The 18,925-nt window shown below is 45.5% G+C and overlaps 1 protein-coding gene across 1 annotated transcript in view; it reads right to left on the reverse strand.

Moving 5' to 3' along the window:
- The window catches only part of LOC140906735 (glioma pathogenesis-related protein 1-like), a 64,108-nt gene that overhangs the window by 37,086 nt on the left and 8,097 nt on the right, over window positions 1-18,925 (reverse strand). The window contains exons 2-3 of the mRNA XM_073331276.1: window positions 15,760-16,005; window positions 6,729-6,832 (exon numbers count right to left, since the gene is read on the reverse strand). Coding sequence (XP_073187377.1) covers window positions 6,729-6,832; window positions 15,760-16,005 — 350 coding nt within the window. The remainder of the gene's footprint in view (window positions 1-6,728; window positions 6,833-15,759; window positions 16,006-18,925) is intronic.

The following is an 18,925-nucleotide window of genomic DNA, read 5'->3' on the forward strand; positions in this document are numbered from 1 at the left end:
GCATGGCCCCACAGTATGCCAACATTTTTATGGCTGATTTAGAACAACGCTTCCTCAGCTCTCGTCCCCTAAAGCCCCTACTCTACTTGCGCTATATTGATGACATCTTCATCAGCTGGACCCATGGAAAAGAAGCCCTTGAGGAATTCCACCATGATTTCAACAATTTCCATCCCACCATCAACCTCAGCCTGGTCCAGTCCACACGAGATCCACTTCCTGGACACTACAGTGCTAATAAACAATGGTCACATAAATACCACCCTATACCGGAAACCTACTGACCGCTATTCCTACCTACATGCCTCCAGCTTTCACCCTGACCATACCACACGATCCATCGTCTACAGCCAAGCTCTGCGATACAACCGCATTTGCTCCAACCCCTCAGACAGAGACAAACACCTACAAGATCTCTGACAAGCTTTCTTACAACTACAATACCCACCTGCGGAAGTGAAGAAACAGATTGATAGAGCCAGAAGAGTTCCCAGAAGTCACCTACTACAGGACAGGCCTAACAAAGAAAATAACAGAACGCCACTAGCTGTCACCTTCAGCCCCCAACTAAAACCCCTCCAACGCATTATTAAGGATCTACAACCTATCCTGAAGGATGACCCAACACTCTCTCAAATCTTGGGAGACAGGCCAGTCCTTGCCTACAGACAGCCCCGCAACCTGAAGCAAATACTCACCAACAACCACATACCACACAACAGAACCACTAACCCAGGAACCTATCCTTGCATAAAGCCCGTTGCCAACTGTGCCCACATATCTATTCAGGGGACACCATCCTAGGGCCTAATAACATCAGCCACACTATCAGAGGCTCGTTCACCTGCACATCCACCAATGTGATATATGCCATCATGTGCCAGCAATGCCCCTCTGCCATTTACATTGGTCAAACTGGACAGTCTCTACGTAAAAGAATAAATGGACACAAATCAGATGTCAAGAATTATAACATTCATAAACCAGTTGGAGAACACTTCAATCTCTCTGGTCACGCAATCACAGACATGAAGGTCGCTATCTTACAACAAAAAACTTCAAATCCAGACTCCAGCGAGAAACTGCTGAATTGGAATTCATTTGCAAATTGGATACTATTAATTTAGGCTTAAATAGCCACTCCCAGTCTCTAAGTCATTATGTAAGGTAGCCTATTTGCCCTTGTTTTTTCCTACCTTCCCCCCCCCGACGTTCTGGTTAAACTTGGATTTAAACTTGGACAGTGGTCAGTTTGGATGAGCTATTGCCAGCAGGAGAGTGAGTTTGTGTGTGTGTGTTCGTTCCCCGGGGGAGGGGGGGGTGAGAGAGCCTGGATTTGTGCTGGGAAATGGCCCACCTTGATTACCATGCACATTGTAGGGAGAGTGGTCACTTTGGATAAGCTATTACCAGCAAGAGAGTGAGTTTGTGTGTGTATGGGGGTGGGGGGGTGAGAAAACCTGGATTTGTGCTGGAAATGGCCCACCTTGATTATCATGCACATTGTAGGGAGAGTGATCACTTTGGATAAGCTATTACCAGCAGGAGAGTGAGTTTGTGTGTGTGGTTTTTGGAGGGGGGTGAGGGAGTGAGAAAACCTGGATTTATGCAGGAAATGGCCCACCTTGATTATCATACACATTGTGAAGAGAGTGGTCACTTTGGATGGGCTATTACCAGCAGGAGAGTGAGTTTGTGGGGGGGGGGGGTGCGGAGGGTGAGGAAAACCTGGATTTGTGCTGGAAATGGCCCAACTTGATGATCACTTTAGATAAGCTATTACCAGCAGGACAGTGGGGTGGGAGGAGGTATTGTTTCATATTTTCTGTGTGTATATAATGTCTTCTGCAGTTTCCACGGTATGCATCCGATGAAGTGAGCTGTAGCTCACAAAAGCTCATGCTCAAATAAATTGGTTAGTCTAAGATGCCACAAGTACTCCTTTTCTTCAAGCAACAAATATACTGAAAATGCCAGTTGCTGATGGGAATCACTTCTTGACAGAATAGGCACATTTTAAAACTCATAGAGCCCGGCATCCCCTTTGACCCATTGATAAGGGGTTAAATAGCTTTTATTTTTCTAAGAAAACAGGAACAACAGTTCTAATAACTATACAAGTTGTAAGAATCCTATAAACTAACACTGTGTAGTATATTCTAACTCTAAAGGAAAAAAACAGGCACACAAACTCCATCTCTGGGCAAAGGAAGTGAGGGCAGTTTGCTCTCCCAGCCCTATACAGCCTCACTATGCAGCATGAGGATGTGTAAGGTGCATACATGGCCTGAACGGGCACCACTACCAAAATCTCTGATCAAAGGTGCAGGGTGCATGCACACCTGAAGTGGAGCACTGACAGGAACATTGCTCGAAGAATTTACACATTCATGGAAAATGTATAAAATGATCATACAGATTAGGTATGGTCTTCAAGTTTCTCAACGGTTGTCAATGGGGCCATTGGTACCACTACATTTGGGTATCCCTTTTTTAAGGTGTCACCATCTGCCCCTTTCTGGGCACACAGTTTGTTCTACATTGGTGCCTTTGGGTCACTAGTACAGCCCTTCTACCCCTCTGATCTTCCTCTCAGGACACTTGCTTATAAATATTAGGCAATCCTGGCTGCTTTTCTTAACTCTGTCTCAAGGGCCCTGGAGCTCTCTTCAAAACCTCACCCACTGATTACTAAACTTTTGTTTAACTAGATTAAAGATAATAGTACATAATAGCTTTCAGTAACCCTTGTGGAATAAGTAGTAGAGGAAAAGCCTGATTTATAAGAGCCTAACAATGATTCCCTTCCTGATCATAGTCTAGGTCCCCAGTCCCCTCTGTGATCATATTCTCTCCCCTCAAGAGCCAAGCAATGATCCTTCACATTCGACACCCACAAAATTCTAAAAAGGTAATCTGACTGGAGCTTCCATCCATGAGTGCAAGCCTCTAGGTACCCAGCAGCTTCTGTTCTTTTTGGTTTTCATCCCACAATATACCCCATCATACATTTTTGCTTAACACTTATCTTAACATCTCAGGTGCAAAATCAAATTAAAATAGTCCATTATCTACACGAGGATATTGTAGTTACCAAGCATACTGGCAGCTGGGTTTGTGAGACCTTAACATTTTCATCAATAGGCATCAGCTCTTGCAAGCATGGTAGATAACTTTTTGGAAAAAAACTAAGGAATCCCAATTGGTAGCTGAGAAGATGGTGGAGAGAAGAAATATTTAAGTCTGCTAGGCTCTGATGAACTCTGAAGTGAAGAGTATACCAAAAAGATGATTGATGCTATAAGCATAAGAGAACCAGGTTGGTAATAGAAAGTTTTAGGTTTGGGGAAGACATGTTAAACTAGGAGTTTGTGGGAAATAGGTGAAGGTAACTACAGTTCCCAAGAGAAGTCAAAAGGAAGTATTCAGTTTCCAAGGATTTTACCAAGAAATTTCCAAGAAAATTATTCAGTTTAAAATCTGATGTTATGTGCCTATTCTGCTTATGCTGTACCCTGACTCTGCTCTTGACTATTTCTAAAGCCCAGTGAGGTGGGCCAAGTCAGAGGAGTCGACTGGAGCACAGCACATTATCCAGGTTTGGTTTTGGGGTAACTGATTTGACTAACAGTTTGCAAATGAACTGAGGATTTTCTGTTATACCCAAATTAATATCTTCTCAGTCAGATAACAAAAGGATTAAAAACAGATTTACAAGTTTCCTATGAGGTTTAGGAAAGTAAATATTCAAGGTTTAATAATGTGGTTTGAGGAGGTAAGATGGAACACAAATACCAATTGACTGATCCACAAACTATAGCATAGCTTAATCGCTTGTCTAGATTACCAAAATAACTCTTTTAATATGATTGTGTAACAAGATTGTAGCCCTACTCACCTGCTGGGTTACAACATGAGGGTTTTTTCTCTGTGCACAGAAAAACTATGACCATTTTAAGAGACCATATTTTAACCTAAGCACTGTGCCAGGTTAAAACACGATTCTCTACTATAGTTAAAACATTAGGTTTTTTGTTTATATAAAAACAGTTAACATGACTGGGCTACACATTATCCATTTCAGATGGGCCTAAATTGCTCAGACAGAAGGTGTATTAAGGTACTGCAGTAGCTTCAAGTGGTTCCTGCCTGTCGGCCTCTGAGGGAGGCCACTCCGCCTCACTACACCATCTAGTAACCGATACCCTGCTAAATGTGTCCATTGGCTAAGTGTCAGCAAAGAGTCTAGGGCTCTGGTCCACTGGGGCAGGGCAGGGCAATTAGTCTTCAACCCAGCTCCTGGGCTGAAGCAGACAGCAAACAGTCAGGCTCAAGCTCTCTGGACATGACCGTGCAGTAGTGGTCTCTGGCCCAGCTCCGTGGCTGGGGCAGATATCAAGCAAATGCAGGACATCCAGCCTAAAGTGGGTAGGCTGCCATCTTAGGGGTGGGGTTGGCAGCAGGAGGTAGCGGTCCACCCTACTCCACCAGATCCTAGTCCAGGACCTTTAGCCTAACTAAAAGAAGGTTGAGGGGAGATATGATTGCTCTCTATAAATATATCAGAGGGATAAATACCAGAGAGGGAGAGGAATTATTTAAACTCAATACCAATGTGGACACAAGAACAAATGGATATAAACTGGCCACTAGGAAATTTAGATTAGAAATTAGACGAAGGTTTCTAACCATCAGAGGAGTGAAGTTTTGGAATAGCCTTCCGAGGGAAGTAGTGGGGGCAAAAGATCTATCTTGCTTTAAGATTAAACTCGATAAGTTTATGGAGGAGATGGTATGATGGGATAACATGGTTTTGGTAATTAAATATTCATGGTAAATAGGCCCAATGGCCTGTGATGGGTTTTTAGATGGGGTAAGATCCAAGTTACCCGGGAAAGAATTTTCTGTAGTATCTGGCTGATGAATCTTGCCCATATGCTCAGGGTTTAGCTGATTGCCATATTTGGGGTCGGGAAGGAATTTTCCTCCAGGGCAGATTGGAAGGCCCTGGAGGTTTTTCGCCTTCCTCTGTAGCATGGGGCACGGGTCACTTGCTGGAGGATTCTCTGCTCCTTGAGGTCTTCAAACTACAATTTGAGGACTTCAATAGCACAGATATAGGTGTGAGGTCTTTTTTAGGAGTGGTGGGTGAAATTCTGTGGCCTGCGTTGTGCAGGAGGTCGGACTAGATGATCATAATGGTCCCTTCTGACCTAAATATCTATGAATCTATGAATCTATGAACCTTAACAGTGATGCAGAATCCCACCACTGAGTCAGCGGGAAGCCTACCGAAACACACAAACTGTGGTTTCAGCAACACAAGAGTAATGTCTGGTTTCTCTGGGCTACTTCCTACCCATCTGTAGGGCTCTGTTGCTCGTGGGTTCTCAGTCTTCTCAGGGTGCCTGGCAGCCAGCAGTCCCAGCAGCTCCTTGGGGTACTCAGCAGATGTCTGTTCCTTCCCTCAGGGCCCTCCTCCAGGGGTAGGGTTGGTACAGCTCAGTCTCTGGTGCAGTGGCCAGCAGCAAGGCAGAGGTGTCCAGCTCCTGCTTTGGCTCAACTGAGCTGGAAGCCCCTCCTCTTATACTTCCTGTTCCACACCTCCACTTCTGGCATGAGGGGTGGGCCCAGCCTGGCTCTGCTCACCAGAAAGCAGAGAGTGGTTCCTCCCTGTCAGTCTCAGAAGGAGGCCACTCCATCTTGCTACAGGCACAGAAACACCCATCTACCTTTGAACCAATTATCTGGTTCATGCATTTAGAAATTACTCCACATAGAGAGTCTACAATGTAAGGCCTCTCCTAGTGCAGAAGTTCCCTCCTTTGTTAGAAGGTGTAAGATTTACTAACAAAGCTCACAAAATCAAAACTACTGACAGGTGGTATTATATGGGGCCTTTATCCCTTAGCACCCCTTTGTGGCAAGATGGGAAGCTACACCAGCTGACACCATCCCCCTTATGTCATCACACTCAATTGTTCATCTTCCAGCCCTCTGCACAAGTTCTTAATAGTCTCTGTCCCCTTCAAGATAATGGAGAGTTGGAAGTTCCATGGTTCTAGTGGTGGCTAAACAGCCCTAAGTCTTCTGGGTTTAAAGCCTTCTTCTTCAAAGTTCTTGGCTGGAGTAGGTAGGGGACGCCAAGACCCACCCACTCCACTGGGTTCCAGCTCAGGCTCTCTGTTTGGAACAGCCACAACCAATCCTTCTCAGTCCCTGGCCACTTCTTGAGCTACGTCTCCTCCTCTGTAGGCTTCCCAAGCCTCTCACCCTTCTTCTCCCTCTTTGGAGTGTTGCTTCTCAGGCAGTTTCTCACCAGTCTGTTGGAGGGATCCTCTCTCTGGAAACTGCCTTTCTCCTCAGGAGTTCCTCCTTTGAGGTCCTTAACCTTTTATCATGCCTAAGTGCTTCCCTGTCTAATTAACTACCTCCTGTTACTCAATCAGTTAACTACTCCCAGGTGAACCTGAGCTACCCCATTCTCCCTTGTGGAGCCTGTCAGAGGTAGGCTGGTCCTCTGACCAGTTTAGAGGGTCAGCCAACCTCTGCCAGGCACCATTAATCAGAGTTCATGGGTCCTTAGATGCCTGAATTAACTGAGTGATGAATCATTTCCCTGATTCCACACACTAAACTACTGATGTGTATGGATTCCAATTTATTTTTAGAGGAATAAAATATTATGAATACTCTCTTCATTTTAAAATGTTTTAAAAATAACTTACCTTGGTACATAGTTGCATATAAAATGTGCTGCATCTCTTACTCCTGCAGCCTTACGACAAAAAACAACAGCACAGCCCACCTTATGAGAATTATCCCAAACAACCTAGAAGAAATAAGAATTTTTTCTTTTACAAAATAAAGCTTAAACTGTGCTCACTGTGAACTATTCTAAGAGCCAGGAGAATCTCAGTTCTCCTAAGAGTTCTTCGATTTATTTGCTTTGTACAGCCACCTGTTACAGTACACAGAAAAATAAAAATTACTTACCAGTTACTGGAGTTCTTTAGGATGAGCTTCTGTACATTTGCACTTGTCGGATCAAGGAACGTGTACCAGAAGTTTCCAGAATCTTCTACGCAGCAGTGTCAGTTGGTCACTCACTCTCTGTTTCCCCCTCCCCTTATGTAGGGTTCCCACAGTAAAAAGGGGAAAGTGGTCTACTCCTCAATTCCTTCCACTAATTTTAGGAATTCTTAATCCAAGACTCCGGGAAAGTGGGTGAGATGTGTAAATGTACACAAGCTCATCTTGAAAAAACTTGTTACTGGTAAATAACCATTTCTTCTTCAAATGGCCTTTGCACATTCCCACTTATGGGAGTTTAGCGAGTAGTACAACCACCGGGAATGCGAGTTGAGGAGTTCTAGGTGACAAAAACAGCAGAACTGCCAAAACAAGCATCAGCTCTGGATCCCAGGTCAAGAGTGTACTAGAAGTGACAGCATCTCTCGCTCTCCTAAATGAAGCCTCAGCTGCCAAAAAGAGCTACCTGATGCATGTATAGAATTTTGCTTAACATCCCTCTACATTTTTATGATGACAACAATGTGAGGGAATGCTATTGAACCTGCCTGAGATCTAGTTGAGTACACTTTGATATCTCCAAGTAGTTGAATATATGCTAGGTCATAAGAATTGTGATTCATAGTCTGAGTGACCTGGCGAGTCTCTGAGTTGTGATGGACTGATCCCTGATTTCATCCCCCTAATAGTATAGGGAACTTGTGGTTAGGTTTGTTGTGTAGGGGAATGCCAGGATTGGATGAAGGGCCCCAGGTCCCACCCATAAATCTCTGCACAAACACCAACCCTCCCTCTGAGGGGGTCAGAGTTAACCACTGGAACAAGTACCACACCTAACAATAGAACAGCCCTTTTACTTAACCCCGGCAAAGCCAAGAACAGGCCCAGGTCAGGATCTGTAGCAGGGGCTAGCCAGACTCCTTTGCCCCCGATACAGTATACAGCACACAGATGCACACACACCCTGCCAGCTAGACACATACTGACTGTCTGCTCTGCTCCAATACAACCCCCCCAAACCTGTTTGTGCACTTTGATACTGGCATGCATTGTGAAGGTGGGTCTTGCTGTGTGGTCTCAGCTGTCCTGTTGGCTTCAAGCTGTAAGAGTCCTATTTTGCAAGCCACAGTGCAGCAGCTGGCTCTCCTCCACGCAGCTCCTAGTTCAGGCTCTGCATTCCTGCACTCTGGTGGTGTCTCCGTCTCTGCCCTAGCTCAGAGTTGCTGCTTATGTTTTCTTCTTTTTTTCTTCTCTTTCTAAATCTTTCCAGGCTTGTTCCCTGTCCTGCCTCTCCCCAGCCATCTCCTCACTGGCTCAAACCCTCTCAGGTGGTCTGTACTTAATTGTGTGGCCTTGTTTTGGAATGGCACTCCCTCTAGCCAATCAGGTCTGTGCAGAGTAGTGAAGAGGAGGGAAGGGGGGAAAAAGGAAGGGAAAGGGAGAAGTGACTCTATCCAGTCCCCCAGGTTGGTTCCAGATGGATAACTTAAGGACCTTTGGACATTCAAGTTATGGTGCCTACCTTCCTGGATGTGAATGAATCTTGATGAAATAAAGAGGCTAGTAACCTGAAAGCAACTGAAATCAGACACCTTTTTAGATATCAATTAGGATGATGATGCAAATAAGATCACATTTTCCATATAGAATATGGCATATGCAGGGCTAGCCACCTTTTGCTTTTGGATCAAAGTAAAGCATTATTTGTGTGTGTGAAGTTCCAAGGACTAGAAGAACCTGCACACTTTCTTGAGGGCCAAAGTCTGGATATAGATTTGGATGTCCTGACAGCTGATAAAAAATAGTTATGTCAGTCTGGCAATTGGTGAAAACTCTTGGTGCCGTATAAAGGCCAAAGTGTAGGATACAGCTTCATTGATAGAGGTCTCCTACTATGCAAACCAGAGTACATTCACTGGAATAGACAGATTAAGATATAAAAATATATGTTTTTTGAGCTGCTTTTAGCTCAGTGGGATTGATGGGAAGACACCATAGGCAGAAGAAATATTTCTGATTGGAAATAATCAAGAGGTCTATCTCTGGCACCCACAGAAAAGTGATTTTGTCTTGAATCAGCTCCGTGAGAGATGACATGACAAGGTAATGCATCCCGAGATGAGGAAGTCATATAGCCAACTCTGCTTTATAGCAGGCAATTCTCACCTGCAGAAGGGGATGCAGGGGCAAGGAATATACCCTACAGACCAATAAGCTGGGTAACTGGTGTCTTTACCCCTAAGTGTGAATCCAAGAGTTCCAGCTTACTGTTTTTTCCCATTGGCCAAAGTCACTACCTAAGTTCAGATGAGTGTAAAAATATTCATCACTTCTCAGGGTCCAAAAACAGAATAGCTGCCACCTCCAAGATGGGGGGATTTGAAGCTGAAGTACAGAGACCCTCTCAAATGTGAAGCTTGTTTACTCCTCACATCCAAAGAAGGGCTCAGTGAAGACCCAGGATGAGAGTTCTTTGGTGTCTGTAGCACCAAGGCAGGGCTCAGCAACACACGAAACAGCACTGATGGTAGTAGCCAGTACCAGAACTAGGTATTCTATTCTATTCTCTATAGTTTCTTGTACCAACCTTATCACTGTAGTGTTTGAACCTCTTCCAGTAACGCATAAAGCAACATGGCTAACATCTGTCACATGTACTACATTTCCTCTCTTCAGGGGGGAAACTGTTTGTGGAGTGGTCAATCCCTCGGAATTCAAGGATAATTGTCTTCCATAAAATGATAGCTACTTATTACTGGTGGATCTTCAGACGGCTAATGAGACCAATCCACAGATCTTGTCGTAGTTGGGGCAGACATTTCCCGATGGAAGGGGTAGATCTGGATTGTTGAGTCAGGCTGTGGTGCATTCTTTCCTCCTTTCCCATTTCTCCATTTCCTGTTGTCTCCGTTGGATCTCAAAATACTCGGATCCTTGCTAAAAGGTCCTTTTCCATTTTGGTCGGTTGAGGGCTTGCGTTTCCCACGAGTTTATGTCAGTGTTGAACTTCTTCATGTTAACTTTGAGGGTGTCTTTGAAGTGCTTTTTTTGCCCACCCCTCATCCGCTGGCCATTGCTCCATTGTGACAACTTGCTTAGGGAGTAGATTCTCTGGCATTCAAAGCATGTGACCACCCCTATGGAGTTGGTGGCAGATGATCACCGCTTCAATGCTGGAGGTTTTGGCTTGGGACAAAACACTGATGTTGGTGCATTGGTCATCCCACTTGATTCAGAAGATCTTGCGGATGCACTGTTGATGGTATTGTTCAAGAACTTTGAGGTATCTACTGTACGGTGCCAAAACCTCGATCATGTACAAAAAAGCATGGATAACAATGGCCTGGTACATGAGAAGCTTGGTTTGATTCTTGAGATCACAATTTTCAAAGACTCATTTTCTCAAGAGTCCGAAAACTGCATTGGCGCATTGAAGGTGGTGTCAAATTTTCTCGTCAATGTCAGCTTTCTGCGACAGATAGCTGCCAAGGTAAAAGTGCTCCATGTTCTCCAGGGTCTCTTTATTGATCTGAATTATGGGAGCAGCATCCTTGTGATTCGGAGCCTGCTGGTCGAGTACTTACATTTTCTTGGTGTTGAGTGTGATGTCAAGTTGGTTGTAGGCTTCAGAGGAAATGTGAAATATTTTTTGAAGATATTCTTCTTACTGAGCACACAGGGCACAGTTATATGCATTCTGGAGTTCAATGACTGTTAGCATCAATGAATTACTCATGACCCTCCACCTTAAACTTGCCAGGAACCAGCATGCAACACTCAACAGTGCATACGATCCAACCTTGATGCTGACAATGAAATCAAAAAGGGATTCTAAACCAACCTTGATCAAATTCTCTCCACCATCTGCAAAGAGGACAAGCTCATACTCCTTGGTGATTTTAACAAAAAAGTTGGATGTGACTCGGACCTTTGGAATGGCACAATTGGAAATAAAGGAGTGGGCAAGACCAATTCCAACAGAATTCTTCTGACCATATGCACAGAACATGACCTAATTTTCACGAACACCACATTCTGCCAAAATAACAAGTACAAGACCTTGTGGGAACACCCACGATCTAAGTATTGGCATCTGATTGACTATGTCATTGTCCGTGCTCGTAACTGTGAAGACTTTACATCAACAAAGTGCTGACTTGTGCAGCAATTGTTGGATAGACCATAACCTTATCTGCTCCATTATTTCCATCAAACTCGCACTGAAACAAAAAATGCAGAAGAAATCAGCCAGACAGAAGATCAATGTCGAGAGTCCTAAGGACCCAACTATACCATGACCTTTTACAGCAGTGCCTCACCAAGAAACTGATGAATATCAAAATCAAGATGGAAAACCCCAAAGATCACTGGAAAGTGCTCAAATTGGCTGTCCATGTTGTGTGTGAGGGAACACTGGGCTTCTCAAACAGGAAGCACCAAGATCGGTTTGACAAGAACAATCAGGAAATCCAAGACCTGATCAAACATAAGTACAAGGCCTTCTGTGCTTGGCAGAATTACATCAATTCCAACCAGAAGCAATACATCCACCATCAACTGAAAGCTGAGGTTCAAAGGAAATGAAGAACAGGTGGTGGGAGAACAATGCGAAGGAGATCCAACAACTCATCAACACCCATGAAATGAGCGGATTCTTCAATGCCATCAAAGCCCTCTTCGGACCCAAGGGCTAACCCCGTCTCAGATCCAGGGATGGAGCCAACCTCCTTAGGACAATGAATCAATCAATGCATGATGGAAGGAATACTTCAAAGACCTCCTGAATCATGACTCCAATGCTGACGAAAGCATCATAGGATATTAAGGGATTAAGTCAATCAAGGATGACCTCAGAACCCCACCAATATTCGTCGAGGTAAAAAAAAGTCATCAAACAGATGAAGAACAATAAGGCATCTGGACCTGATGGAAGAAGGAGCAGAAGAACTGGCTCACCAGCCTCACATCTTAATCCTCAAGATTTGGAATTCAGAAGAAATCCCAGTTGATTTTAGGGATGTTATGATCATGACCATCTTCAAGAAAGGAGACAAATCAGATTGTGCAAACTATCCAGCAATCGCCCTGTTGTTCATTTCCGGAAAGATTTTTGCCAGAATTCTCCTCAACCAGCTGCTTCCCTTGGCAGAAGAAATCCTCCCAAGGTCACAATGTGGATTCAGGCCACCTTATGGTACCACTGACATAATCTTCACTGCCTGCCAACTTCAGGAAAAGTGCCGTGAGCAACATCAACCTCTGTACATGGCTTTCATCGACTTCAAGAAAGCATTTGACTCCATCAATCATGAGGCTATGTAGAGAATTCTCCTTAGATTTGGATGCCCGCCAAAATTTGTTGCCGTCTTCCAACTCCTCCACACCAACAATGGATACAAAACGGACCCCTTCCTAGTCAAGACAGGAGTAAAGAAAGGCTATGTCATCGCTCCAACCCCTCTATCTTCATTGCTGTCATCCTCCTTCTCATCGCTGACAAGCTCCCCTCTGTACTTCACATCTAATACAGAATGGACGGCAAGCTCTTCGACCCCAGTCGCCGCTGATCCAAGACGAAGACTATCACTAAATCAGTCACTAAACTCCAGTATTGTGAAGTGGAGTGTTTTGGTAACTGTTTTTTCTTTTAAATAAATATGTACACTGCTATCTATTTATAGGCAAAGTTAAAGAAATGCACCTTGAGTCCTTGACCAGCTTCTGAGAAAGCTCTGTGTCCTTGTGATGGGGCTTACAGCCCCCACACTAAGGTTAAAAGGAGTGGTGGAGCAGTATTGGACTAAGAAGGCCCTGTCCCCAGCAGCTGCCAGGTATGCTTCCTATGGAGGACCTGCTTAAAAGGAAGCTCTGGCAGTCAAGTGCAGGGGGATAGTGGATGAGAGACTGGCTGCAAGAAGACAGACGCTGTAGCAGCTGAGACAGTGAACTATGGGGGAAAGACCAGGACTGTGAGTAAGACTTGACTGGGAGACGGGGGACTTGACCCTGCTGTTCTAGGATAAAACCCAAGTTGTGGTCTGGCCAGGAATGTTAGGATGAAAGTCAGATCACTGAGAAACCCCAACACAGACCTCCAAGTCCATCCAGATATGGAGCCATGATACTGAGCAGCTCTTTGCAAAGCTTGACCATAAGCACCAGACTCCGTCAACCCACTCAGGTCCATAGATTTCAGTACCGTTTGTGGCATATACAATCAAGGGAACTGAGGCCTTTGTAACGACCAGAGCATGGGCAGTTTGATCTAGTGGTCAGAGCAGGCGTTGGGAGTCAGGAGTCAGGCCAGGTCAGATACTAGAAGGACAGAGTTCAAGGCAAGCTAAAGGGCAAAACTGAGAGTCAGGTGTCAGGAGGCAGGCAGGGTCAGGTTACCAGGAGATCAGTGGCAAGTAGCAAGAACAGGTATTGCAGTGGAAGCAGTCCTAAGCAGGGAGATTCTAGTTGCAAAGACAACTTCCTGTTCCTGTGCTGGATTTATATAGAAGCTGTGAACCAATCAGGTCCCTCAGCGTTCTGCCAATTAGATTCCAGGACTGTAAACCTCTTTTGGAGTTCAGCTTCAATTCTGAAAACTGTTAGTAGGTCACCGGATGGCAGGCTGGAACGTACAAGCTCCTAATAGCCCTGTGGTCTCTGATGACATCACCACCTCCCCAAGGAGCACTCTCAGGGTGATGTGAAACCAGGCTTTTCAGGATGATTCCTGTGGAACACCCGCACAAGTGTGGTAGCATGTACATTTTCTGCACATTCCGAGGTGTGCTCCTCAGGCCTGCACCCCTCCCAGTCAACAAGATACCAGAGTCTGACATGTTTACATTTAGAGTCCAGGATCTCATTAAATAAATAATTCTTGTGACCCTGTACCTGTACTGATGGAGGAGGTGGCTAGGTCCTGTGAGGGAAAGGGTTTCCGTGTAGGGTTTCAAAAGTGATACATGAATCACCAAATGAATCTTCAACTACCCCGCTCTCTGGAGTTCAAAAGTGACTGGATTAACCTGTTGCAGGATCTTAAAAGGACCATGGAACCAAAGTAAGCACTGAGGATATTGAGTGTGATCTGGCAATTAGATGATATGGCACCCTTGGCAATTAGAAGAAACAGGCAGTTGGGACTAACTCCCCCTTTTATAACCTCAGAACTCTACATGAGGGAAGGGAAGAGGTGAGTGGCCCTTTACTTCTCTGTAAAAGCTTCTGGAAGCTCACAATACAGCTGCCTTGGTCCCATAAGTGCAGAAGCCACTTGATGAACTGGTAGTCACTCCAGTGGCTGTTAATAGGTTTCACTACATGAAAAAATGCAAGATCAACATATAAGCATAACTCACAATCTGGTGTTTCATAATTAAAAATAAAGGATGAAGTCTTTCTTTTAAATACCCACTTCTATTGGCTGTTAGCAAACAATTTGAGCCTGACAAAATTAACTACTGCTTCAGAGAGGTAAAATGTGACTATATCTGCAATACTGGAAAACAATTCTGTTTCAAAGTTCATGTGGATTCACAATCATTTAAGATTTTCATAAAGTTTATTTACCTTTTTGATACAAATAAAACAGAGTTATATTTCTGTCAAATAACCAGTTATCTCTTTTCTTCCCCTCTGTGATGGGGCATCTGCCCCACACTGGCCTGTAAGGGGTTAATAGAGCCCTAGGGAGGCTGAGAGAGAAGCAGCCAATAGGAGAGGGGCTGCAAGAAGCAGCCAATCAGGGCCTGGCAGGCATATAGAAGAAGACTGCAGGGCAGAGTGGATTCAGTAGCTGCCTGGAGTTCACGGAGGGAAAATCAGGCTCCTAGTCAGGCAGAAAGAAGCTAGCACCCTAGACAAAGCAGTGCTGCTAGCAGGGACCAGGAGAGCTAGAGAGAGCTTCTGGCTGGCAGCTGGGATTTGCAGGCTGAGGCCCTGAGGCAAGGTCGAAGAGGGTCCTGGGGCCGCAGGAAAGTGGTCCAGGGAAAGGTACTGATGAGCTGGAGGGGATGCAGCACGTGGCTGCCATCTACAGGGTCCCTGTGCCGGGACACGGAGTAATGGGTGGGTCCAGGTCCCCCTACCCTCCCCCATCGCAACTGGGGAAGTGCTGGAACAGTTGGGTTGCAGTACTGACCCCTGGAAGGGGGGAGCACAGAGCATGATACAGATGCTCATGAAGAAGACGCCGCAGTCCTTGGAGTGACGTGGGTCCAGGAGCAAAAGTGACGGCAGACAAGGCACCACCGGGAGTGGGCATACTGACCTACGGAGCTAATCCCAAAGACGGCCAGCAGGAGTCACCAGTGTGATGAGTGGAGCCCCGTCACACTCCCCATTTTCCGCTACAGAATTTTCTTTATTTCTTATAAGATTGAAAAACTTAGAAAAGAGGAGTGAGGTGCTTTGGCTAGATTGAACACCAAGTTAGAGAAAATTTCTGTTTACAACAGTTAACATAATCACAGTATTAGCTAGGAAGTCTTTCACAGTTGTTGTGCAACCGAGGGTGATCGTTTTCAAACTGTATCTTAAGAGTTAGCAGACAGTATGATGATGGGGGCTGTACAAGTATCTAAATGGAACATTGAAAGAAAGTGGGGTATGGGTCACTCATTATAACAGCTATTTGCCACTAACTGGTAATTATTTATTGTGTCCACCAATTCTAATTCTTGGGATTGTGCTTTGAGCTGCGTAAACTGTTTTAGCAATGAAAATTGTTACCTGAGTATAATGACCACATGTTTTAGTACACTTGTGAGTCTGAAGATTGTAGTGCCGGACTTCATCGGTCCATAATTTGATGGCTTCAGGGACACCAAATATCCCGTAATGTCCAGTCCAGATATTTTCTCCAACATGCCCATAATGAGGATGGGACATAAATTTTTTTGTTAAATATGGACTATGTTTAAAAAGGCATTTTTTTGCCCATGCCCTGGCAGTCCGTGCTAAAGCTGCATCCCAAGTCTGCAAAACAGTAAAGTTGAAGAAGCTATGCAGAGAATTAAATTACAATGGCATTTGTATCCATCAGACAAATTAAAGTAGAAAATGAATAGCTATAAATTGAATTTAACTAAAATTGTCTGTAAATTCTGTAAAATTATACAATACAAATATTTTGTTCCCCTTCTGTCATCCAGTCAAGCACTCCAAAATCCTGTCTTTAACTTACCAGTGAACTTTAGGGTAGCTGTATAGAAATGTAAACTGACTTACTCATAGAAGAGTGACAAGAAATGATTATTGATGATTATTGAATCAACTTCTGCAGGTGAAAGAGACAAGCTTTTGAGCCTGCATAGAGCTATTTGTTAGGTCAGGGAAAGGTACTCAGAGGGTACGACTACACAGCAACTAGATGCCTCCATCTGGTTCATGCCAACTGACTCGGTCTTGCAGGGCTCGGGCCACAGGGTTGTTTCATTGCTGTGTAGACTTCCGGGTTCGAGCTGCAGCAACAGCCCTAGGACCCTCCCCCTCACAGGGTCCTAGAGCCTGGGCACCAGCCAGAGCCTAGAATGAAACATCCCCACAGCCTGAGCCCTGTGAGCCTGAGCTGGATGGCATGGGCCAGCCATAAGTGTCAGTTGCTAAGTAGACATATCCAGAGTGTGTCAGCTAAATACAAAGAGGAACAGATTGTTGCAAGAGACCATTCAAAGTGAAGTGGGCAGTTAACACTTCTGCAGATGTAGAACAAAGACAGTTGTTGTGTTATAGAATGAATCACCTTCTATGACTCATTGCAACATTTTCTTTTTTTTTCTTGTGTTGCTGTAGAAAACTTAGGTCTGGTCTACACTACAAAGTTAGGTCAACACAAGGCAGCTTATGTTGACCTTACGTTGACCTAGTCATGACTCTATACTTAAATTTGGCTCCCACCAACATAAGAGCCCCATTACGCCAACTTAATAACGCCATGTTCCCATGTGACATAGAGCCAAGGTTGATGTACTTAGGTCAATGCAGTGTGAGTGTAGATATTGCATTACTTAAGTCGACCTTTATTGTCCCCCAGCAGCTGTTCCACAATGCCCAGTGCTGACCGCTCTGGTCACCATTGTGAACTCTGCTGCCAAAGGTCACAGAGTCTGGAAGCCCACCCTTCCCTTTAAAGCCCTGTTAATTTTTGAAATTCCTTTTCCAGATTGCCTGGCTTGGAGAGGACACCTAGCAGCTCTCCACTGTTGAGTGCAACTGCCAAGCTGACCATGCCAGCTACATGCTCTGCCTCCAGATGCGCAGACAGGAAATATTGGATCTCCAGACATAGAATGGTGGATATCTATGAGCAGATTGCTTGGGGAATCAGGACAGGGGCTACAACAGGACCAGCAATGCTGCGTGAAAGCCAAGGAGCTTTGGTAGGCATACCAGAAGGCTAGGGAGGCCAACAATCGGTCTGCAGACCTGCCCACTTTTACAAAAGATGCATGCCCTACTTGGCAGAGACTCCACTACCACCCTTACAGCACTGTGGATACCTCCAAAGAGCCCGAGTCACAGGCCCCTGCCGTGAACAGGGAGGAGGAGGTGTATGGAAGACAGGCAGCCAGGGGAACCAGCTGCAGAGTGAGCCAGGATCTGTTTTTGACCCCACTGCAGTCCAGCCAGTCCCACCAGTGAGCCCAATGCAGGGGAAGGAACCTTGGGTAAGTGTGTGTAAACCCCCACCCCTTTCTTCCCTGGGTTACTTGAGAGCAGGCAACACTCACCTGTGTGCCTGGGCACCTGATGTTGTTGACATTAAAAGAGATCCTGAGTATCCCAGTGGTGGCAACTTTTTTTAATCAGTGCATAACATTTTAAAAATGCATTTTTATCTTTAAGTAAGAAATGACATAATTTACATTACTTTACACACACAACTGTTCTTTTGTTCTTTGTTTTGTTTTTGGTCAAGTAGTTTATTTGGGAGTTTTAGTGTTTACATATCAATCAAGGAAATGTCAAATTGCATACATAACATAGTTTCAGTTCTGTGTCTATTACTTCTTAAAAAACACATTTTCTGAAACAGAGCTTATGGAAACAGGTAAATAAACATAAAATCCTCCAGCCCGCGGCATATTATCAAATGGGCCAACGGGCACTGTGCCTAGGGGCCCCGGCCAATTTGGGGGCCCTGCAGGAGCACCAGAACCAGGCCCCGGCCCCTGCTCCTCCTCTCTAACTGGTGCCCCACTGCCCTGTTCCTCTTCTTCTCCCTGAAACCCCACCCTGTGACTGGGCCCAGGTGCAGTCTGTGGTAGGATCAGCATATTGACCCCTTGTGTGGAGCTGCTCACCCAAGCCCCGCACAGAGCTGGCTGAGGGGTCCCCCTTTCCCTGCGCGATGTGGAGCTGGCCTGAGGGGCCCCACCATGTGGCACACAGCTGGCCTGAGGGGGCCCCCATTTCCCCGTTCGGCACAGCACTAGCCCAAACCCCTCTCCCCTACCCCTATGTTGGACTAGCCTGAGCCACTCACCCAAGCCACCCTCCTCCCTCGCACAGGGCTGGCCCAAGTCCCCCCCCACTCCTCCCCCACGAGCCCTGCTGCTCACCCCCCCCAAAGCCTCTTTTTGGTAAAACTGGGCATTTGTCCCATTTGCTCTTGCCAACTGATTACCAGTTTTGCCAAAAAAGTTGGGACATCTGGGGTCAAAACAGGACGTACGGTCACCCCATGCCAGGGGTCCCCTAACTTTTTTGCTTGTGCCCCCTCTTACCAGTCCACATCCTGCCTCCAGGATCCGGGGGCCATGGTCAGGGGCCAGGAGTGGGGCCACGCCTGGGAGTGGGGCTGGAGCTGCGGCTGCAGCTGGGAGCAAAGCCACAGCCAGGGCTGAGGTGGGACTGGAACATAGCTTAGGTCAGAGCAGGGTTGGGCCCCACTATC

Source organism: Lepidochelys kempii, chromosome 1 (assembly GCF_965140285.1).
Source record: "Lepidochelys kempii isolate rLepKem1 chromosome 1, rLepKem1.hap1, whole genome shotgun sequence".
NCBI classification, from domain to species: domain Eukaryota; kingdom Metazoa; phylum Chordata; order Testudines; family Cheloniidae; genus Lepidochelys; species Lepidochelys kempii.